The sequence below is a fragment of the Phoca vitulina genome, unplaced genomic scaffold (genome assembly GCF_004348235.1).
Source record: "Phoca vitulina isolate PV1807 unplaced genomic scaffold, GSC_HSeal_1.0 scaffold23, whole genome shotgun sequence".
In the NCBI taxonomy this organism is placed as follows: Eukaryota; Metazoa; Chordata; class Mammalia; order Carnivora; family Phocidae; genus Phoca; species Phoca vitulina.
The window spans coordinates 21,851,666-21,875,692 of NW_022589726.1; the positions used below are offsets into that span (position 1 = coordinate 21,851,666).

At 38.4% G+C, this 24,027-nt stretch overlaps 1 protein-coding gene across 2 annotated transcripts in view; it reads left to right on the plus strand.

Moving 5' to 3' along the window:
* The first annotated feature begins 743 nt into the window (after positions 1–743).
* The window catches only part of CCNT1 (cyclin T1), a 31,929-nt gene continuing 8,645 nt past the window's right edge, over positions 744–24,027 (plus strand). The window contains exons 1-8 of one of the 2 annotated variants that reach the window (XM_032420607.1): positions 744–1,013; positions 2,920–3,001; positions 10,810–10,938; positions 14,062–14,122; positions 15,639–15,701; positions 16,690–16,735; positions 18,381–18,544; positions 18,706–18,776. In XM_032420607.1, the coding sequence (XP_032276498.1) occupies positions 853–1,013; positions 2,920–3,001; positions 10,810–10,938; positions 14,062–14,122; positions 15,639–15,701; positions 16,690–16,735; positions 18,381–18,544; positions 18,706–18,776 (777 nt within the window). In that variant the 5' untranslated portion in view covers positions 744–852. The remainder of the gene's footprint in view (positions 1,014–2,919; positions 3,002–10,809; positions 10,939–14,061; positions 14,123–15,638; positions 15,702–16,689; positions 16,736–18,380; positions 18,545–18,705; positions 18,777–24,027) is intronic. The other variant, XR_004301333.1, reaches the window with a different exon arrangement.

Sequence of the window (24,027 nt, forward strand, 5' to 3'; positions counted from 1 at the left end):
GCTGGAGGTGGAAGCTTTCCACAATGAAGGAGCAGTTTTAGTTCGCTCGTCCACAGAACGGGAATTGAAACGTTATTACCTCTTGGGGTTCTGCCTTTTAAATGAAATAGTGTATTTAAGAGTCAACAGTGTGCCTGGAACATGGTAATCACTAAATTAACACTATTAATTAAATTTCATTCCCTTACGTTGAATCACTGTGGCGAAGCGTAAGAATTTTTTCAAGGCTTTAGATAAACGGCGTAAAGCGACTTTGCAAAAGGGTAGTTTACACCGCTACCAACAACGTAAGAGCTTTCTAGTTGCTTTATATTACGATATACGATAGGGCCACTCTCTTTGATTACTTTTTTCAGTTTTTGGCAGTCTCACCTGTTCTGTCAAGTTCGCTATCTCCCCCATTTTATATCGCCACCTCCGCCACAAACGAAGTTCTCCGAGGAACCGCCGAGAGGCGCGTGGGCGGGCGCCCTACCCCGCCACAACAGTTGCCTCGCCACCTCGTCCACCACGCGAAAGCTAAACCCAACTCTCGCGGGGGGAAGCGTGGTTTCGAACGAGAACTTCTACCCCCTCCCAAGGGTCACATGACTGGCGCCTGCGTCCTAGACTCAAGGTCTTTCCTGGTCGCCTACTGGCTGTTAACTCGGCTACAGGTTGTTGCGAGGTCCATTCCGGAAGTAGACTCTTTAACTATCCCTTCTTTGCGGAAGCCTGTCACAACCTAGCCGTCCACCTTTTAGCGGAAGTTCGTCACGTCGCAGTTGCCCCCGCATAGCGGATGTGTGTCGCCGTTTAGGTGACGCTGGGAAGTGCTTGCAGCCTCCGCCGCTGCCTTCTGGTTGAAGCACTATGGAGGGAGAGAGGAAGAACAACAACAAACGGTGGTATTTTACTCGAGAACAGCTGGAAAATAGCCCATCCCGTCGTTTTGGCCTGGACCCAGATAAAGAACTTTCTCATCGCCAGCAGGCGGCCAATCTGCTCCAGGACATGGGACAGCGTCTTAACGTGTATCCTTGCGGCCTAGGCCTCCGGCCTTGGAGTCAGACCCGCCTTGCTCGGGCTTCCAGGCCTCAGGCTCTGTCAGGGACGGAAGAGGGAAGCGGGTGGGCAGGGGCTGAATGTCTAGGTGGGAGAGACTCCGATGGGGCGGGCTGAAATTCAGTGTTTGCGCCGCGGAAGCGAGGCGGAGTTAATTTCCCGCTCGCCTGCCAGTGCCGCCAGCTTTGCTGGGAATTCGTATCCTTCGCAGCTTGTGTTTTAACCAGCCCTTCCTAGTCCCCTTTCGTTGTGTTCTGGTCTCCAGATCCGGTGACTTAGAAATTCTACTTTTCCGCTATTCCCTGGGGGTTTGGTGGAGGTTTCACTGTTGATGGCTGTCTCTTGAACTTAGCGTGTAAAGAGTTTTGAGAAATTCAAGACCTGTAGGTCTTACTTATGAAGAGAGGGTGGCCTAGAATTAATGCCCCACCTATGGTTCAAAATCCGTTCCTTCAACTTACTAGCTGTTTAAGAAATCTGTCAAATTCTTGGTTTTCTAGTCTGTAAAATGGAGTGATAAGCCATACACGTAACTTCTGTGCCTAAGAAAATGCCTGGCACTCATGTTCAAATGGTAGCTACTGTTAAAACTTTATAGAATTTCAGAGGAAGGAAGGATGTCAGTTTCTGTTGGTAAGGATATAGACCCAGGGATCTAAAGTTTTAAAAAACCATTTACAAACTGTTGATTTTTTAATTTACTCAGAGTTCTAATGTGTATTTGTTTTCTTTACATTTCAAAGATCAGATAATTTAGTGATTTTTTTTTCCCCTTCAAGTATTTTTGTCAGAAAATATACTCATGTTGCAGCAGAGAAAGCTTATATAGTTTTAAAGTTCTTTCCACTCTGGCAGTGAAAAATTATTTCTGGGTGCAGCTCCTATTTAAGTGTGTGGCTGGCTGTAATGTTTGTTGTATCTTAAAGTTGTGCTCACCTCAAAAGAGGTGTCCTCTTTATTGCGGATATCCAATTTGTTTCCTAAGCATTGGGTCAGTACTAAATTAAGCTTTTTGTTTTAAATTCTGTTTTAGTACATGTAGCCCTTTTTAATGTATGTATTAAGGTTGTTGACATCTTGGGACCACAACCTCTTCCCTGAATAACCCACATTGTCTTCTAAGGGCTTTAGAAGTAAGGCATTTAAAATTTTGTCAGTGAGTGACTGTCAAATCATTCCACAATGTTTCTGCTCCCAGGGATCACCATATGAGAAGGCTTAGTTGCCACAGACAAGTGGGACTGAAAAGTTAATTTCTGGAGCTTAGAAAGTGAGGAGATAGTAGAGTCATACCTGGGGGCCAGATCAGGAAGGGTGTTGTAAGTCGTGTGAAGAGATATCCTGAGCTACTGGATCGCCACTGCAGGATTTTCAGGAGGCAAGTGACAGGTTTAGGTTCCTCGATCCACACGTGCTAAGAAGCTTGTTTATCAATTCAGCAAATTTACACATTGAATACCAGTTGTGTGTAAGGCATTATGTTAAGTGTCAATTGGTGGTTAATAATTTGGTGAAAGAAAACAGATTTGCTCTTTAATTTGGAAAATTAAGTATGATTTTCATTTAGAAGCATGTACTGTGCTTGGCTGCATGGTCCTTTTGGGAGGATATACAGGTTGTATTTTTTTTTAAGATTTTATTTATTTATTTGAGAGAGAATGAGAGAGCGAGCATGAGAGGGGGGAGGGTCAGAGGGAGAAGCAGACTCCCTGCTGAGCAGGGAGCCCGATGTGGGACTTGATCCCGGGACTCCAGGATCATGACCTGAGCTGAAGGCAGTCGCTTAACCAACTGAGCCACCCAGGCGCCCTACAGGTTGTATTTTTGGGAATCGTTCTGCCTGCCTGTTTTGGGGCCTTAACTTTAACATTTTAGTTCACAATTGACTATCAACACTGCTATAGTATACATGCATCGATTCTACATGATTCAGTCCTTTACACAGTTCCATCGAAGCGTAAGTATATATATATCTTTGGTATGGTATAATCATTTGGTGATCAGTTCCAACAACTTCCTGTGTGTGTGTGTGGGGTGAGGAGGTTGATGTTTGTTGCTGAACTGGGATTTGAAGTTTAGAAAATAGGATTGATCACTTTCATTATGTGTCACACTGAATCCAGTCTTCCAGTTTTCTGGTAAACTGGGTAGTTATTTGGTAGGTTTAGTGCATCCTTAGAATAGGTGGATTCTCTAATAAAGAAATAGATTATTGAACACTTAAATTTTTGGGTTGGGAGAGGAGCATTAAAGGGGAGATGATGCTTAATTTAAGTGTAATTTTTGAAGCGGTAATAATGTAGCCACAGGAAAACAAGTGAATGTAAGTGATGTAGATTTTCTAAAAGCCTTTGATATAATTGCAATCACTGACTGGTTGGAGAGGGAAGGCACGTTATGTGATGATGGGGTGACTTTTAAGACAGGAAAAAGAAAATAATAGTAATAAAGGGATTTTTTTTTTTCTGGACAGAATTGTAAATAGTGCTATTTTCAGTTTTGATACCTGAAATGGTCCTATTTAACATTATTATAAATGACTTGGAAGCGAGTGCGTAGTGATATCCCAGTTGCAGGTAAGACTGTATTTGTTTAATAAAATCACAAAATAATAGGGCTAAACCTGATGAATACTTCATATGGGTTTGTGAGTCAAATATTTCTTCTTCCTCTTTGTCTTTTTTTTTTTTTTTAAAGAAAGGTTATGTTTTGAAGAAAAGTGTTTAAGACTTACCCTTAGGATGATAGACTCTGAGCTCTTTTTTTTTAATGCCATGGAATGAGAAGCTAGGGAGCTAGATACTGCTCTTGTAATGTAAGATATTGGCATACTCAGTATTGGCAGTAACTGCACTGGAAACCCTTTGGATCTGTGGATTTTTTTTTTTTAAGATTTTATTTATTTATTTATTTGAGAGAGTGAGAATGAGAGAGAGAGAGCACATGAGAGGGGGGAGGGTCAGAGGGAGAAGCAGACTCCCTGCTGAGCAAGGAGCCCGATGCCGGACTTGATCCCGGGGCTCCAGGATCATGACCTGAGCTGAAGGCAGTCGCTTAACCAACTGAGCCACCCAGGTGCCCGGGATCTGTGGATTAAGTATTCCCAATTTTTACTGATTATCCAGTCAGCTTGGCTTTCTCCTACCAGTAGACCTCTTACCTCCAGCATGCCCTACCTTTGATTGCAAGAAGCAATTTTATTAAGACAGAGAAAAAGCATTTAATGAGGATATCTGTCTGATAGCTCTAGAATAGAAGGTAGTGGATAAAGAATGAAATTTGAAGAGGAAGTCCATAGCTGTCTTGCCAATTCTGAACGTTTTCTTCATGTCTTCCCTTTTATTATGGTAAAGATTTGAAATCCAGGATAAAATACATCTCAAATCAATTTGTCCACTTTATGCACATATATATTATATACTTCTCCTACTTAAATCTTTTAAATTATATTTTTCCTTATTTGCTGTGTATTAAGCTTAGCAAGGACAGAGACTCACTTTTCTGTGTATCCTCCAAAGCACCTTCGGTAAACTTGAATGGATGAATTATCTGGTACTTATCCAATAAATATAGAGAGATTCCAGTGGATGATATGACCTTTTCCAAAATCCAGTGACTTTTAAAATTTGGGATTGTTGATCCTCTCTACAGAATTGATTTTAGGCACATTCTGGAATTAACAGATCAAAAATACCACCCTTTAATATCTTAGTTTTAAGACTTGTGATAAATCCAAGTTCAAATTTGAGAGGACTTAATACATTGTTGTGGCATTGATATTGGTCCTGTCAAGCTCCTGTGCATTTTTCATGTTATTTTTTTCTCATAAAGGTAACGCATGTTTACGGTAAAAATTAATACGGAAACGTGTAATGTAGAAAGCTTCACTCCTCTGTAATCCCACCCTTCAGAGGTAACCATTGATAAATGTTTTGTCATATAGTGTCTTGGACATTTTTGTGTACACATACCTAGTATATATGTATTTCTATTAAAAAATAACTTCTTACTATACTACTCTTACGTGAGTTGCCTTTATCAGTTAACAGTATATATTGGATATCTTTTCATGGTGGTTTTTCATTGCAGTTGACCTTTGAACAGTGTGGGGGTTAGGGGTACCTACCTCTACACAGTTGAAAATCTACATATAACTCTTGACTCCCCAGAAAGTTAACTATCAGAAGCCTTACCAATAATATAATTAACACATATTTTGTATGTTATATGTATCATATACTGTATCCTTTCAAAAAAGTATGCTGGAGAAAAGAAAATATTAAGAAAATCATAAGAGAAAATGTAGTTACAGTACTGTACTGTATTTATAGAAAAAAAATCTGCATATAGGTGGACCAACACAGTTCAAACCAGTGTTGTTCATGGGTCAGCTGTATTTTAAATGGCCACATAGTATTTCTTTGTGTAGTTACCATAATTTATTTCACCTCCCTATTGGTGGATATTTGGGTTGTTTCTAGTTTAGTAATTATAAATAATGTTATATAAAATTGGTACATAGAGTATATGACTCACATGACTGTTCTGATATAAATTCCTATAGGTAAAATTACTGTGTCCACAGGGCTGCATTTAAAAAATTTTTGTTGTGTCAGTTTGCCCTACTGGAAGATTGTATCAGTATACATTGTTTTGTTGTGTCAGTTTGCCCTACTGAAATATTTTATCAGTATACGTTGTGTCAATTTGCCTTACTGGAAGATTATATCAATATACATTGTTTCCAGCACTTTAAGAGAAGGTCCTTTTCTCTGCATCCTCACAAATATTTATTACATCAGGAAATACTAAGGTGTTTTTTTTTTTTTTAGATTTTATTTATTTATTTGACAGATAGCGAGAGCAGGAACACAAGCAGGGGGAGTGGGAGAGGGAGAAGCAGGCTCCCAGCTGAGCAGGAGCCCGATGGGGGGCTTGATCCCAGGACCCTGGGATCATGACCCGAGCCGAAGGCAGACGCTTAACAACTGACCCACCCAGGCGCCCCAGGAAATACTAAGTTTTAACTACTTGTTGAGCACTTGGGATACAATGGTGAACAAGATAGAGGGCATCCTAAATTATTTTCTTAATTTACATTTTTTTCAGTTAATGAAGTTGAGCTTCTTATACCTACCTATTAGGTCATTGTTCTCATGAAATTGAAGAATTGACTTAAAAATTGACTCTTGATTCTCTTTGCTCCTCTTTTATTCTGATTTTCTTATTTATACGCGCTCTCATGTATTAGAGCTGTATTTCATGTATTGTGAATACTTTTCTCATTTTCTATTTCTTTGTTCATAGTGTTTTGGAGCCTAGAACTCTTGCCTTTAAAAAAAATTTTTTTTAAAAATTTTTATTGAGGTTTAACAGTAAAGCACAAAAATCTGAAATGTGCAACTTGATTACTTTTTGCATTATTATTATTATTGTATGTATATGTAACCACCACTCAGATCAAGATAAAGTGTATTTCCAACACCCTGGAAGATAGAGAACTTGTCTTTCAATGGAAATTTTATTTCTTTTTTTTTTTTTTTTAAAGATTTTTATTTATTTATTTATTTGAGACAGAGAGAATGAGAGAGAGAAAGCACATGAGAGGGGGGAGGGTCAGAGGGAGAAGCAGGCTCCCCGCCGAGCAGGGAGCCCGATGCGGGACTCGATCCAGGGACTCCAGGATCATGACCTGAGCCGAAGGCAGTCACTCAACCAACTGAGCCACCCAGGCGCCCGGAAATTTTATTTCTTTAGTGGACATGATTAAATGACTGATTAATTTTCATTTAATTTTTGGCATTGTATTACTCTTTGAGAAGAAATTTAACCTAATGAATTGAATTTCTAAATATTCTGTCTTAAATATTTTCAAATGAGGAAGTGTAAAATTAATGGTGAGCAATTTGGTGTGTTTATGTAATATTTCATATATTACAAAATTGGGTGTTATATTGCAGTACCTAACAGATTTGTTTTGGGTGTATTCTGATTAGCTTATCCTTAAGGGGTCAAGCTTAGTGGTTAAGAGAATGGGCTTTGGAGTCAGATATGTCTAGGTTTGGATTTTTGCACTTACTAGTTATATAGCTTCGGGTAAGTTACCATAGGCGTCAGTTTTCTCATCTCTTTGGAGTCAGTAATAGTGCCTATCTCCTAGAGTAGTTAATAAGATTTATTTATTTATTTATTTATTAGAGTATGAGCAGGGGAGGGGCAGAGGGAGAGGGAGAGAGAATCTCAAGCAGATTCCCCATTGAGTGCGGAGCCCAGGAGCCCAACTCGGGGCTTGATCCCACGATCCTGAGATGACCTGAGCTGAAATCAAGAGTTGGACACTTAATCAACTGAGCCACCCAGGCGCCCCAGTAGTTAATATTTAAATTAATTAATTTACAAAGTGCCTGTACATAACAAATAAATACTGGGTGGCATTTTTATTCATTTATTTATTTATTTATTTATTTTTAAAGATTTATTTATTTATTTATTTGACAGAGAGACAGAGAGAGTGGGAGCAGGAACACAAGCAGGGGGAGTGGGAGAGGGAGAAGCAGGCTTCCCGCCGAGCAGGGAGCCTGATGCGGGGCTCGATCCCAGGATCCCGGGATCATGACCCGAGCTGAAGGCAGACGCCTAACGACTGAGCCACCCAGGCGCCCCATTTTTATTCTTTTAAAATGGAGAAAATCTTATATTCTTATCTGGTGTAAGAATTCCTCTTAGAAATTGCCTTTGATAGGAAAATGCTTTGGTAAACTGGCTTGGTAAGTGATTCCATGAGGAGCAATGAGTATTTACATGGTTGACTGTGCAAAAATTAGACTGAAATTTATCTCTTCCAGTCTTTCACTTAATGAGTTATTATCTTGCCTTCTTAGCCATTGTTTGTATACCATATTTTAGTTTGTGCCTTTTTTTTTTTTTTTTAAGATTTTGTTTACCTATTTGAGAGAGAGAGATAGTGACAGAGCTAGCGAGAGAGAGAAGCCGGGAGGAGAGGGAGAAGCAGGCTCCCGCGGAGCAGGGAGCCCGACGCAGGGCCCGACCCCAGGACCCCGGGACCACCACCCGAGCTGAAGGCAGATGCCCAACCGACTGAGCCACCCAGGCGCCCCTTAGTTTGTGCCTTTTGAATATATTTTTAGCTCCTTGAAGGCAAAGTTGTAGGCTAAAAATCTTAGTTGTGTCTTTAAGTAGTTCTTTTCCTTCCTGCTTTTTCCAATCAGTTATGAAGTCCTGTTAATTTTTAGTGTTAACTGTTTTTTCTGTATGTAGTCATTATAAAATTAAAAGAAGACAGAGAGGGGCGCCTGGATGGCCTCAGTTGGTTAAGCATCTGCCTTCGGCTCAGGTCATGATCTCAGGGTGCTGGGATCGAGCCCCGCGTCGGGCTCCCTGCTGAGTGGGAAGCCTGCTTCTCCCTCTCCCACTCCCCCTGCTTGTGTTCCTGCTTTTGCTATCTCTTTCTCTGTCAAATAAATAAATAAAATCTTTTTTTTTAAATAAACAGAATAAAGGAGGAAATGATGATATTCGTGTAGCTAACTGCTCAGCGATAATCCTGTTGACATTTTAGAATTTTTTTTCTCTGTATGCAAATACATACACATAGATTTAGTGAAGACCTATTAATTTTCTAAAATCATGCCTGTGGTTTTTCCCTGTTTTTCAACTGCTAATGCCTACTCTTATCTTTATTTCTTAATGCTTGGATTGCGAATTTTTTTTTCTTTTTTAAAATTAACTTTTAATGCGTTTCATTCTTTCCTCCTTTTAGTCCTTCCTAGGACCAGATATGTCTTGTCTGTCCTTCCTTCCTTCCGTCCTTCTTTCCTTCCTTCAAGATTTTATTTATTTGAGAGAGAGAGAGCGAGCGAGCGTGCGTGCGAGGGCAGAGTGGGGGGAGGGGCAGAGGGAAAAGCATACTCCCCACCAAGAGGAGAGTCCCGTGGGGCTTGATGGGGACTCCAGGACAATGCTCAACCGACTGAGCCACCCAGGCGCCCCCGGATATGTCTTTCTAAATGTTTCTTGAATTACGTACTTTTCTCTAAAATCTTTAGTGTCAATCTCTTGCTAAAGATCTTTTGTGTTCCACATCCCATTCTCTATGTCACCTACTCAATTTAGTGTGCTTCTTGCTCTGATTCCTCACATCTTGTTCATACCCATCTTCCTCTGGTTCTGCTTTGCTTATCCTAAGGTCTAGGCATATATATATATGGAGTTTGCTGCATACAGCTGCAACAAATACGAAGGAAGAGAATTGTTACTGTGAATTGGATTTGTGGATAAAAATCTCTTCCAGCAAAATAGCATATAGCAGCAGGGATATAAATAAGTATTAGAATGCTTGTTCTACTCAGTAAAGTGAAATAGATATTTAAATTATATAAAATTATTTATTATATTTCTTTGACTTCTAGTTCTTGCCATTGCCATCTTTGATTCATTGAAATATTCTTAAGATTCAGTAGAAGTTCTTCCTGAGATTTCCCAGATCATTACCAGGCTACATTTATGTCATATTGCTCTAATCTCTTATATTGTTTAGTGACTGAATTTGTTGTGTACTTGTGTGTTGGCTTGAGTGTTTTTTCCTCTGGGTGCCCTTGTATAACGTCTTGAATATAATACTATTATTTGAATTCCCTTTTCTAAGATTTGTGCTCCCCCCATATATAAGTATATTTGAGATAATTCACATACAATAAAATTTATCCTTTTAAAGTGTGCAGTACACTGGGTTTTTGTTGTTTTTAGAGATTTTATTTATTTATTTTAGAGAGAGAGAGTGCACTTGAGCAGGGGGAGGAGCAGAGGGGGAGGGAGAGGCAGGGGGAAAGAATATCAAGCCAACTCCTTGCTGAGCATGGAGGCGGACATGGGGCTCGATCCCATGACCCTGAGATCATGACATGAGCCAAAACCAAGAGTCGGACTCTTAACTGACTGAGCCATCTAGGTGCCCCAATTCACTGGTTTTTAATATATTCATAAAGTTGTGCAACCATCACCGTGATCTGATTCCACAAAATTTACATTGCCCTAGAAAGAAACTTCTAATACATTAGTGGTCACTTCCATTTTCCTCTTCTAGCCCCTGGCAACCACTAATCTACTTTCAATTTGCTCCTTTAAAAAAAAAGTATATAGAGGGGCGCCTGGGTGGCTCAGTTGTTAAGTGTCTGCCTTTGGCTCGGGTCATGATCCCAGCGTCCTGGGATTTAAAAAAAAAAAAGTATACAGAGAGTTATGATATAAACTTAAGAAAGAACCTCATTTTATTTTATTTATTTATTTTAAAGATTTTATTTATTTATTTGACAGAGACGCAGTGAGAGAGGGAACACAAGCAGGGGGAGTGGGAGAGGGAGAAGCAGTTCCCGCTGAGCAGAGAGCCCGATGCAGGACTCCATCCCAGGATGCTGGGATCATGACCTGAGCCGAAGGCAGACGCTTAACGACTGAGCCACCCAGGCACCCCAAGAACCTCATTTTAAATAGAAAGCCAACTATGTACATCTAGTAGTTTTTCACACAGATAGCTTTTAATGAGAGTTTGTTAAGGGATTGGTTTTTGGGAGCGGATGTAGATTAATGGATAGGAGAGGGGAAGACATTTTAAGGAGAAGAAAAGGCATTAACGAGAAATGATGAAGTTGAGGCAAGCAGGGAATTTGGTTTGAGACTTAGTTCTTTTTTAGATCTACCTTGATCTAGGAATAAATAATAAATGTGATTTATTTTCTCTCCATCCAGTCTGTGGCTCCAGCGGCGTTATTTCTAGCGGCTAAAGTAGAGGAGCAACCAAAAAAATTGGAACACGTCATCAAGGTAGCACACGCTTGTCTCCATCCGCAGGAATCACTTCCTGATACTAGGAGTGAGGTAGGGGATTAATTACACATATCTGTTTTTATTTATTTTGATGATAGCTTAGTTTTGTAATTTTGATTTACTGAAGTCTGAATGGGGGCTGTTAAATTTTTAGTTTTTGTTTTTCCTTTACAAAAACATTAGAAACTTTATGGCAAAACTTAACTGTATTCATTATAGTAAAATTGGAAAATACAGAAAAACTAAGAAGAAAATGTATTACCTAGATATAATTTGGACCACGGGTGTGTAAGTGAATCATTATTTCTAGCTTCTTTTCTATGAATAGCTACACATGTATGTATTTTGTATGTCTTTTCTACTTATTATATTGCAAATACGTTCCCATTTTATTCTCCATTTTCTTTTCTTTTTTTTAAGATTTTATTTATTTGAAAAAGAGAGCCCACAAGCTGGGGTGGGGCAGAGGAACAAGCAGACTCACCTCGATCCCAGGACCCTGAGATCATGACCTGAGCTGAAGTTAGATGCTTAACTGACTGAGCCACTCAGGCGCTCCATGAATAATATTCTTACCAATAAAGTTTTGTTATGGACTCTTTAAAAAAAAAAATGAGTCCTGTCGTTTTTTTTTTAACTTTTAAAGAAATTACAAAAGTTATATATGCTTGCTATAGAAGAACCCAAACATTTAAGAATCATTTGAAGTAAAAGTTAAAGCTCATCTCCCCTTCCTTCTAGCAGGATACTGCTGATTATAATTCCACTATATGTTCTGTCAGACCTCTATCTTATGCATGTACATACAGCTTTTTTTCCTTCCATCCTTTCTTGACTTTCTTAAAGAAGGGAAGCTCTGTCCTGGCTTTAGAAGTCTGTTGTTGAGGAGTGATGAGTTGTGAGAAATTTTGAAGTGTGACATTTTTAAGTATTTAAACTGTGGATTTCTGTTACTAGATTATTTAAGTCTCTTATGATGGATGCATGAGTCATCCTTTATCAGATAGGTAAATAAATTTGCATGTTTTCATTATATTGGAGAAAGTGTTTCTTTTAGGGGGTTGTTTTTATTTTATTTATTTGTTTGCTTGTTTGTTTATAGATTTATTTATTTGAGAGGAGAGAGGGTGCAGGGAGGGGCAGGAGAGAATCTCAAGCAGACTCCCTGTGAAATGTGGATTCCCACAACCCTGAGATCATGACCTGAGCTGATATCACAAGTCAGACACTTAACTGACTGAGCCACCCAGGCACCCCTTTATTTTGATAATAGTTCCTAATTATGTGAGTTGTTTCACATAATAGTGTCTTGACTTCCCTTTGTTTTCTCTTACAGCAGTAGCTCTTGTTGAAAGAGTTATTGCCCTGGATTTTTATTTAGGTTTTAGACTAGTAAATGCCATTGGTCCATAGAACTGACCAAATGAAACAAAATTTTGTTTTAACAAAGTAAAACAAAAAATAATTCTCACTTTTTTTCTCTAAAGTATATTTATATAATTTCTTACCCGAGTTTCTATCCCTCATGAGATGGGGAATCTTAGAGGAAAATATTTTATTCACTATATGGAAAGGAGTACTAGCATAGTTTAAGTCCTTACTGGACTTAGTTCAAGATCGTAAAGTTAGGTGGAAAGTTCACTACAATATAGATCTAACTCCTGCCCCAAGTCTCATTCTCCTAAAGTTCTAGACCAGTGCTGTCCAATAGAAATATAGAGGGAGTCATGTATAAATAAAACACTTTAACTTTTCATTGAACTTCATTTAAAATCTTCATTAAAATAAAATCTTCATTTAAAAGAAGGTGAAATTGGGGCCCCTGGGTGGCTCAGTCCATTAAGTGTCTGCTTTCAGCTCAGGTCATGATCCTGGGGTCCTGGTCCTGGAATGGAGCCCCACATCGGGCTCCCTGCTCAGTGGGGAGCCTGCTTCTCCCTCTCTCTTTGCCCCTCCCCCCACTCGTGCTCACTCTCTTGTGCTCTCTGTCTCTCTCAAATAAATAAATAAAATCTTTAAAAAAACAAAAAAAAGGTGAAATTAATTGTAATATTTTATATTATTGTTAATATCTTTTATTTAATCCCAAATATTGTCATTTCAATGTAAAATCAATATTAAAACATTATTAATGAGGTCATTTACATTATTATTTTTAAATTAAGTCTTCAAAATTTGGCATATATTCTTTTTTTTTTTTTTTTTTTTTTAAGATTTTATTTATGGGGCGCCTGGGTGGCTCAGTCGTTAAGCATCTGTCTTCGGCTCAGGTCATGGTTGCGGGGTCCTGGGATCGAGCCCCATGTCGGGTTCCCTGCTCGGCAGGAGGCCTGCTTCTCCCTCTCCCACTCCCCCTGCTTGTGTTCCCTCTCTCACTGTGTCTCTGTCAGATAAATAAATAAAATCTTTAAAAAAAAAAAATAAAGATTTTATTAGAGAGAGTGCGTGTGCGCGTGTGAGCGTGAGCGGGGGAGGGGCAAAGGGAGAGGGAGAAGCAGACTCCACTGATAAGGGGATTGATCCTAGGACTCTGGGATCACGACCTGAGCCAAAGGCAGACGCTTAATCAACTGAGCCACCCAGGCCCCCCAGTTTGGCGTATATTCTATTGCACATCTCAGTTTAGTCTAGCTACATTTCAGGTGCTCAGTAGCCATGGATGGGTAGTGGCTACAGTATTGGCTGGTACAAATCTGAGAGAAATTTTTGTTGTTTATTCCCTTTTCCTTTGAACTCTTCTAATTCTTAGACATCTAGCATTACCTCAGATGGGACGGTTGTCAGGAGTCAGATGTTTGAGATTGCCTGCAGTACTGTAGGGTCTACAAATGTATTTTGATGATGTTGAAAAAAGATGTATGTATTTTTAATTATTTTGTGTCTACATCACATTTTAAAACCTAAAATGTTAGTCTTGAAAATGAACCAAATCCCTGGTGCCTTTTTGGTAGCTAATTATGAATAAAGTATTATTTCTCAATATATCACTTTTTTTCTTCTTTTAAGAGGAAAATTTATGCTTAATAGAGAAGGATTATATTTCAGTTCCTAGGCTACCTCTTAACTTCATCCCTGCCTTTTGTTGCTTTGGTTTTCTTGGAAGGAGTTAGAATTGTTTACACTTTATATATTGTGCCTTTTTGGGGAATAATTTATCTGTCTTCTCACCTGCAGGCTTACCTGCAACAAGTTCAAGATCTGGTGATATTAGAAAGCATAATTCTGCAGACTTTAGGTAAATTTATTTTTCTTTAAAATATTAAGAAATGTATGCAATATAAAATTTTAAAATTTGCAAAATAGGAAGGCAGAAGAAAATCTCTAGTGAAGGTTTTTGCTAATTATAGAAGTTGTGGAATGCGGTTTAACCCTGACCTACACCATAGAGAGAAGTCAGGTATAGCCGTTCTTTGGAATAGTAGTTAGCAGGGTTTTTTTAATTCTACGTTCATGATTTGCTTTGGAAGTTTGTCAGTTATTAACTTCATGATAAATAATGGCAGAAACTAAAGAACTTTTTTCCTTTCATGGATTTTTATGATCTGTTTGTCTGTCATTATATTTATATAACAGCATCAATTTTTAAAATTGGTAATTTTTTATTAAAGAAGTCATGTAGTTTTTTTTTAGATTTATTTAAAAGATTTTGTTTGAGAAAGAGAGCGAAAAAGAGAGCATGAGCTGGGTGAGAGGCAGAGGTAGGAGCAGACTCCCCGCTGAGCAGGCAACCAGATGTGGGACTCCAGGATCCATAACCTGAGCTGAAGGCATACGCCTAATGAACTGAGCCACCCAGGCGCCCCTAGATTTATTTATTTGAGAGAGAGAACAAGCGTGCACACACGATTTATTTATTTGAGAGAGAGAACAAGCGTGCATGTGTGTGCAGCTGTGTGGAGGGAGGGGCAGAGGGAGCGAATCTTCAAACACACTCCCTACCCCGGGGCTCCATTGGGCTCTATCTCACAACCTGTGAGATCATGACCTGAACCGAAACCAAGAGCTGGATGCTCAATGGACTGAGCACCCAGGCACACCTCTAATCAGTGTTTAGAACAGCAGAGTTTTGGTGGAGAAATTTCAGCCCTAGCGGTTGATGGGCAACCCTGATGATGATTATTATTTTTATCAGAGATACTACATTTTAAAAGCTTAGCAAATTTGGAAAATAAAGATTTTTTTCTTGGGCTATTTTTCTCTTCTCTGGGTATGAGTTGTGTTGGTACACCTGTATTTTATTTCATGTCTGTACACACAATTCTTCAAGGCTTATCTTTTTTTTTTTTTTTTTAGCATATATGCTGCCAAAGTGAGCACTCAAAGCTTATCTCTGAAGTTAATTTCTGTTAATTAGCTTTTTACTTTAAATTATCTTCAGAGTAACTGTATTTTAGGGGAAAATGATATCTTTCTGGTGGAATAAATTTTAATATTTTACTGTGGAAGCCAGTAAGATCTAATTTGCATGAATCATTTGTCCATTGAGAATAATTTTCTGTTTAGAGATTATTGGTTCCTCAGGGGTCTTGAGACTGCATTAGCTTTATCATTTAGTGCAAAATATGATTGTCTTTGAAGATAATACGTCTTAGAGAAGAGTGTGCTATATGTGTTGTGTGACCCTCTTAGCCTCTGAACAGTAATTTTGGGAGAGGAAAATGAGGGAGACCTTTAATGATGACTCAGATAAAAGAAGTATAAAATGACTCCAGTATCTTTAGCTTTTTAACTAAAGTACTTTTTTTTTTTAGGCTTTGAACTAACAATTGATCACCCACATACACATGTGGTAAAGTGCACTCAACTGGTTCGAGGTAAGGAATCCCAACTTGAAATGGCTGTCTTAAATTGTTTTACCATTTAATGGCTATGATTTATTTATGGTGGACAAATATATAACATAGCTGCTTTGTCTAGAAGTTAAATTGAAAGAATTACCTGGATTAAATCAAAATGAGTGTTTCTAACTTGGGATTTTTCTGCTGGGTTCTTAAAGTTTTTAGGTGATCTTCAGTTAGAGAGAATTAGCCTCTTGACAATGTTTGTCAGAGCCTGGAGCAGATTTCATAAAGTCAAGTGACAAGTATCTAATAGCAGTTTAAGGATATAGTTAGAAAGCATTAGAAGGTTTACATTGAGCAAGGATAAGGTTAAACAAAGGTGGATATATGCTGGTATTGAAAAGACTGAGTTTTAAGGAAAAGTAAAATTTACTTTATTACCTAGAGCAGTTTTTTGGGGAAGGGGAGATGTGTTTTTTTTTTTTTTCCCTTCATTGTGGTATATCAAGTATGTTATTTGATGATTTGGGGTCTGAATCACAGGCTACTCCATTAAAAAAATTTTTTTTAAGCACAGATCACTTTTCCCAAATATACAAAGGTATTCTGGGTTCTGATCTTGCCTCCAAATTAGTTCATCTTCTAGTTCAGTATTTTTCAGTGAACCCTTGCATCAGAATTTCTAGGTTACCTGTTAAAAATGCATGTGTCCTTCTCCAGACATACTGAGTCACACTCTAGGAAGGATGTCCAGGAATTGCATTTTAAACAAGTATTTCAAATACTTGGTGTGCAATGTAAAGCTTGAGTTCCTAGGTCTGGAAGCAGCATAATTATTATAATTAAAAGTTGCTGATTTGTCTTCTTTTGTAGAATGTTAAACATCAGGTGGTCAGGGACCAAGTCTGCCTTATTCATTATTATGTTCTCTACTTGGAAATATTAAATGCTCACTAAATAATGGAGAATGAATGGAACTAATAACTTTTTTCCCTCTCCCTCCCTCCCTTCTATTTTTTAGCAAGCAAGGACTTAGCACAGACTTCTTACTTCATGGCAACCAACAGGTTTATATTTTAATATTTTTCTCTTCTATTTTTGGGATAGGGCTTTACTTGGGTTGGAATTGTCACTTTTTGGGGGGTATATGGAAAGATATCAGGTCTAGCACTTAGTAAACTAGAACCCAAAGACCCAGGTTGGATTGTTGATACAGTGTATTACAGACAATTCTCTGGAACTGTTGATTTTTCTGTACAGTTTTCATATTTTACCTTAAATTTCCATGGTGCTTTTTAATTTGCTAAGATGATGTAATTATGTAGTGCTGATTGTTTGAAAGCATACTTGGTTCTGCATGTCTTCCTTTGCTTTAAAATATCCAAGAGCAGGGGTGCCTGGTTGCTCAGTTGGGAGAGCATGTAACTCTTGATCTCAGGGTACTGAGTTCAAGCCCCACGTTGGGTGTAGAGATTACTTAAAGATAAAATCTAAAAAAAATAATTAAAAAAATAATCCAAGAGCATAGTTCTGTAAGTTTAGGTAAACTTCAGGTTGATAGTGACTAAGAATCTAATTTGGAGGATTCTGCAATAATTACGGTATTTATTTATTTATTTTAAAGATTTTATTTATTAGAGAGTGTGCATGTGTGTGACTGAGCGCGCATGAGCCGGGGGAGGGGCGGAGGGAGAGGGACAAACAGATTCCCTGCTGAGTGGGGAAGCCTGACACCGGGCTCCATCCTGGGACTCTGAGATCATGACCTGAGCCGAAGTCAGATGCTTAACCAACCAAGCCACCCAGGTGTCCCAGTAATTATGGTATTTAAAAGACTTATTTTTCTTACCCCATTGCTAGATAAATGTGCGTGTATATGTGTAAAGAGTTATAATGTTTTTGTCTTTCTTCTTCTCTTTTTAAAACAAAAATTAATACATAATTTGTATTACCAAATCACTTGATCAGTCTCATCTCCAATTGATTGTTCGTGGAAATCAAAGATACTTCTATTGACTGTTGTTTCATTTTTATAGCCTGATAGGAGAAGTTTTTGAAGTAAACCATCAGTTAAGCATATTCATAATTGAGAGAGCGATTGTCTATTCATTATTTTAGTTTAGTATATTTTTATTTTTTTAATTTAAATTTAACTTAGTTAACATATACTATAATATTAGTTTCAGGGGTAGAGTTTAGTGCTTATCAGTTGCATACAACACCCAGTGCTCATTACATCAAGTGCCCTCCTAAATGTCCATCACCCAATTACCCCTCTATTCATTATTTTAAATAGACCAGACCTGTGACTGGCAAGAGATAAGATAATTTTAAGGGGGTTTTAAGTATTTGATTTAGGGATTACACATAACTAAAAATCTTACAATTTTCCTTGAGTTCTAAGCTGTTCTCAGGATAATAGATCCTTATTTTAAAAAACTGAGTACCCTATCTCTTTGGTTTTGGTCCTGGTCTTTTGTCAGTGTGTGGGATTGAATGATGTATAGCCAAAAAATTCAGAAATGTTACCTGAGCAGGTGGGTTAATGGAAAATCATGTTGAGTGCTGGATCAGAGCACTGGATATTTCTTACCCTTCCTACTCTCCAGTGTTTTTAAATTTTTTTTTCTTTTTAAATAATGGAGAGTTTTAACTTTGGGTTCAGAATTGAGAGCTCATGACACTCTCTTGTTTCCTTCCCTCTGATGTCAGCTTGCATTTGACCACATTTAGTCTGCAGTACACACCTCCTGTGGTGGCCTGTGTCTGCATTCATCTGGCTTGCAAGTGGTCCAACTGGGAGATCCCAGTCTCAACTGATGGGAAGCACTGGTGGGAGTATGTTGACGCCACTGTGACCTTGGAACTTTTAGATGGTAAGTTTTAGAGTAAGGGACCTTGAAAAGCACTTGCTCTTGATCTGTCACATATCTGGCCCAAAGTGACTTGATTCAGATGAAAATAGTTAGTTGAGGTTATTCTTGTTTTTTACTTCTGCTTCTCTGAGTTTTTCTTAAATGTTCTATTTCATTTGTAGAACTGACACATGAATTTCTACAGATTCTGGAGAAAACCCCTAACAGGCTCAAACGAATTCGGAATTGGAGGGTAAGAATTATTGCTGTCAGCTTGTGGTACAAAACCAGTTTTTTTTCTTTTGACTGCATAGTGAATATACCAGAATTGGTTATGTACCCCAGGTTTGGAGTTTCCCTTTTCTTAGTTACGTAATAATCATGACTTCAACTTCATAACTTAGATACTGGCCCAGAAGTCAGTGGTGATAGGTGATAGCAGGATTTGTTTTGTGTTGTGCAACTCTTGTGATATAGTCAGTCGGCAACACTGATTGAGTGTTTTCTGTGTGGAGACTGTTAGGGAAAAAAATGTGGCTCCTCTGAGTCATTAAAAGTGTTGGGTTCTGGTAGAGGAAAGATAGAGTTACAAGGGTAGAGCTGGTATCATTCTGCTTTGACATTATTTGCTTTTTAAATGGATTTTAAATTTTGTTTTTATGTAGATTGCAGGCTAAAGTTGTATTTCTTTTTTTTTTTTAGATTTTATTTATTTGACAGAGAGACTCAGCGAGAGAAGGAACACAGCAGGGGGAGTGGGAGAGGGAGAAGCAGGCTTCCTGTGGAGCAGGGAGCCCAATGCAGGGCTCGATCCCAGGAGCCTGGGATCATGACCTGAGCCGAAGGCAGATGCCTAACGACTAAGCCACCCAGGCGCCCCCTAAAGTTGTATTTCAGATATTTTTCAAAGTCTTATTTATATAATGGAATCATTCTTTTTTCCCTTGGCATTAGATAGAAAGTTCATTTAAACATGTTCCCTGCAGGGGTGCCTGGGTGGCTCAGTCGGTTAAGCATCTGCCTTTGGCTCAGGTCATGATCCCAGGGTTCTGGGATCGAGCTCCCTGCTCAGCGGGGAGCCTACTTCTCCCTCTTCCTTGTGCTGTCTCTCACTATCTCTCTTTCTCTCAAATAAAATTTTTTTTTTTTTAAGATTTTTATTTATTTATTTGACAGAGACACAGCGAGAGAGGGAACACAAGCAGGGGGAGTGGGAGAGGGAGAAGCAGGCTTCCCTGCCGAGCAGGGAGACCGATGAGGGACTCGATCCCAGGACCCTGAGATCATGACCTGAGCTGAAGGCAGACGCTTAAGGACTGAGCCACCCAGGTGCCCCTAAATAAATAAAATCTTAAAAAATAAATAAATAAAAATGTTCCCTGCATTCTCAGAAATCCAGATTGATAAAATTAATTTCATTCTCCTGAGTTTAGTGAATTGTAGAAAATGAGTTTGCCTAGGATTCACAGGAGGCTTGAGAGCACATAGGTCATCATTGTGATCATATGACACCTCACCAAAATTTCTGGAATTTTCTTTTGGACTAACTGCTGTCATAAGCAGTCATAAGGCATAGACGTTAATGAATGAATTTTAGATATGCACAAATTAATTTTTTTAATTGGCTTGTAGCATTGGTATAGATTGCTGTAACTTTTTGGGGGATGTGATAGAACACTTAATGTAAGATTACCCTTTTAGCAAATTTTTGAGTATACAGTTACTTACAGGTGTTATGTTGTACAGTAGGTTTCTAGGACTTGTCTTGTATAACTGACTTTGTACCTTTTGACTAATACATCCTTGTTTCCCCCCTACCCCCAGGCCACTATTTTACTCTGTCTATGTGAGTTTAAATCTTAGATTCCTCACATAAGTGAGATCATATTTTGTCTTTCTGTGTCTGGCTTATTTCACAGCAAAAGGCCTTCCAGGTTCATTCATGTGGCAAATGGCAGGATTTCCTTTTTTTTTTTTTTTTTTAATTGTGGTAAAATGCGTATAGCATAAAAGTTACCATCTTAACCATTTTTAAATGTACGGTTCAGGAGTATTAAGTATATTCAGATTGTTGTGCAACCATCATTACCATTTGTCTCCATAATTCATTTCATTTTTTAAAACTGAAACTTTATACTCATTAAATAACTCCCCATTCCCCCTTCCCCCCAGCCCCTGGCAATCACAATTATGCTTTCTGTCTTTGTGATTTGGCTACTCTTAAGTACTTTATATAAATGGAATAATACAGTATTTGTCTTTTTGTGGTTTATATCACTTAGCATAATGTTCTCAAGGTTCATCCATGTTGTAGCATATTGTAGAATTTTTTAAAGGCTGAGAATATTCCCTTGTATGTATCCACCACAGTTTGCTTATCCATTCATCTGTTGATGGATGCTTAAGTTGCTTCCATATTTTAGCTACTGTGAATAATGCTGCCATGAACATGGGTGTACAAGTATGTCTTCAAGATCTTGCTTTTTATTCTTTTGGTTATATACCCAGAATTGGAATTGCTGGATTATATGGTAATTCTGTTTTTAATTTTAATTTTTTTGAAGTTGTTTTTAAATTTTTTAATTAGAAAAATAAAAAAATTTTGAAGTCCAGATTGTTCCTTTTTTTTTTTTTTGTTACCTGTGCCATTGATGTCATATCCAGGAAATTGCCAAATCCACTGTTGTGAAGCCTTTGTCCTGTTTTCTTCTAAGAGTTTTATTGCTTTGAGTCCTTTATCCAATTTTGAGCTAATTTTGTATGTGGTATTAGGTAAGGGTCCAACTTCATTCTTTTGAATGTGGATATCCAGTTTTCCCAGCACCATTTATTTTTATTTTTATTTTTTTATTTTTTAAGATTTTATTTATTTATTTGACAGAGAGAGAGACAGCGAGAGAGGGAACACAAGCAGGAGTGGGAGAGGGAGAAGCAGGCTTCCCGCTGAGCAGGGAGCCCGATGCGGGGCTCGATCCCAGGATCATGACCTGAGCCGAAGGCAGACGTTTAACTGACTGAGCCACCCAGGCACCCCTCCCACCACCATTTATTAAAAAGACTATCCTTTCCCCGTCTTGGTCTTGGCATCTTTGGCAAAAATCATTTGACCATATATGCAAGGGTTTATTTCTGGGCTTTCTCTTCTGTTTCATTCATCTGTATGTCTCTTGATGCCAGTATCACACTATATTACTGTACAGTGATTACTGTAGCTTTATAGTAAGTTTTGAAATCAGGAGGTGTGAATTCTCCAGTTTTGTTCTTCATTTCCAGATTGTTTTAGCTATTTGGGGGTCACTTGAGATCTCATAAGTTTTAGGGTGGCCTTTTCTATTTCTGCAAAAAATACTGGGATTTTGATAGGGATTGCATTGAATTTTCAGGTTGCTTAGGGTCATAATGTTCACATTTTAACAATATGAAGCCTTTGAATCCAGAACATGGAATGGGTTTTCCATTTAGTCTTAATTTCTTTTAGTAGTGTTTTCCAGTTTTAATCGTACAAGTCTTTCACCTCCCTGGTTAAGTTAGTTCATAAGGTTTTTGTTTTGTTTTGTTTTGATACTATTGTAAATAGGATTGTTTTCATAATTTCCTTTACAGATTGTTCATGTATAGAAATGCAACTGAAATTTATGTGTTGACTTTGTATCCTGCTACTTTGCTGAATTTATTAATAATAATTTTTATGTATGTGGAGTTTTCTATGTAAGATTATATCATCTGCAGGGCCCCTGGGTGCCTTAGTTGGTTAAAAGTCTGCCTTCGGCTCAGGTGTCATGATCCCAGGGTCCTGGGATCGAGTCCCTCATCGGTCTCCCTGCTTGGTAGGGAGTCTGCTTCTCCCTCTGCCTGACCCTCCCCCTGCTCGTGCTATCTCTCTCTCTGTCAAATCAATAAAGTCTTTTTTAAAAAAATTATATCCTCTGCAAATAGATAATTTTACTTTTTTGCCAATTCGAATGCTCTTTCTTTTTCTTTTTTTTTTTTTTTTTTTTTGAGGGGGAGAAGGTCAGTGGGGAGGGGCAGAGGGAGGGAGAGAATCTTAAGCAGACTCCATGCTCAGCACTGAGCCTGACATGGGGCTCCATTTCACAACCCTGAGATCATAACCTGAGCCAAAATCAAGAGTCAGACGCTTAACTGACTGAGCCACCCAGGTGTCTCTGAATGCTTTCTTTTGCCTACTTGTTCTGATGAGAACTTCTAATACTTTGTTGAATAAAATTGAAAGGGGCATCCTTGCCTTGTTCTAGATCATAGCAGAGCGCTTTCAGTTTTTCACTGTTGAATATGATGTTTGTTTTGAGTGTTTCATATATGGCTTTTATTATGTTGAGGTAGTTTCCTTCTATTAGTTTGTTGGGTGTTTTTATCATGAGAGGGTGTTGAATTTTGTCAAATGCTTTTTCTGTATCTGGAAGATCATGTGTTTTTTTTCCTTTATTGTGTTTACGTGGCATGTCACATGGATGACTTTTGTATGTTGAACCATTCTTGCGTTCTAGGAGTAAGTCTTACTTGGTCATAGTGTGTAATTCTTTTAATATGCTGCTAAATTCAGTTTGTTAGTATCTTTTTTTTAAGATTTTATTTATTTATTTGTCAGAGAGCGAGCGAGCACAGGGAGGGGGAGAGGTAGGCAGAGGGAGAAGCAGACTCAAGTCCATCCCCCGCCCCCCCGCCCCGATGTGGGACTCTATCCCAGGACCCTGGGATCATGACCTGAGCCAAAGGCAGACAGATGCTTAACCGACTGAGCTACCCAGGCGTCCCAGTTTGTTTAGTATTTTGTTGAGAATTTTTACATCAGTGTCTTTGTCTGGCTTTGGTATCAGGGTAATGCTGGCCTCATAGAATGAGTTGAGAGGTGTTGCCTCCTCTTCAAATTTCTGGAAAAGTTTTAAAAAGATTCACCAGTGAAGCCATCAGGTCCAGGGCTGTTCTTTGTTGGGAAATTATTTTATTACTGATTCAGTCTCCTTCCTAGTTACACATCTGTTCAGATTTTCTATTTCTTTATGGTTTATTCTCGGTAGGTTTTGTGTTTCTAGGAATTAGTCCATTTCATCTAGATTATCTAATTTATTGGCATACAGTTGTTCAGAGTACTCTTTTTTAAAATTTTTTTTAAGTCAGGTTTATTAAGGTACAATTTACATAGAGTAAAATTCACTTTTTCCCCCCTCTTTAATGTCCATCACCCAGTTCCTCCATCCCTCCAACCCTTTCCCCTCCAGCAACCCTGAGTTTTTTTCCTATGATTAAGAGTCTCTTATGGTTTGTCTCCCTCTCTGATTTTGTCTTGTTTTATTTTTCACTCTCTTCCCCTATGATCCTCTGTTTTTTTTTTTAAATTCCACGTAAGAGTGAGATCATATCGTAATTGTCTTTCTCTGATTGACTTACTTCACTTAGCATAATACCCTCTAGTTCCATCCATGTCATTGCAAATGGCAAGATTTCGGATTTTTTGATGGCTGAACAGTATTCCATTGTGTGTG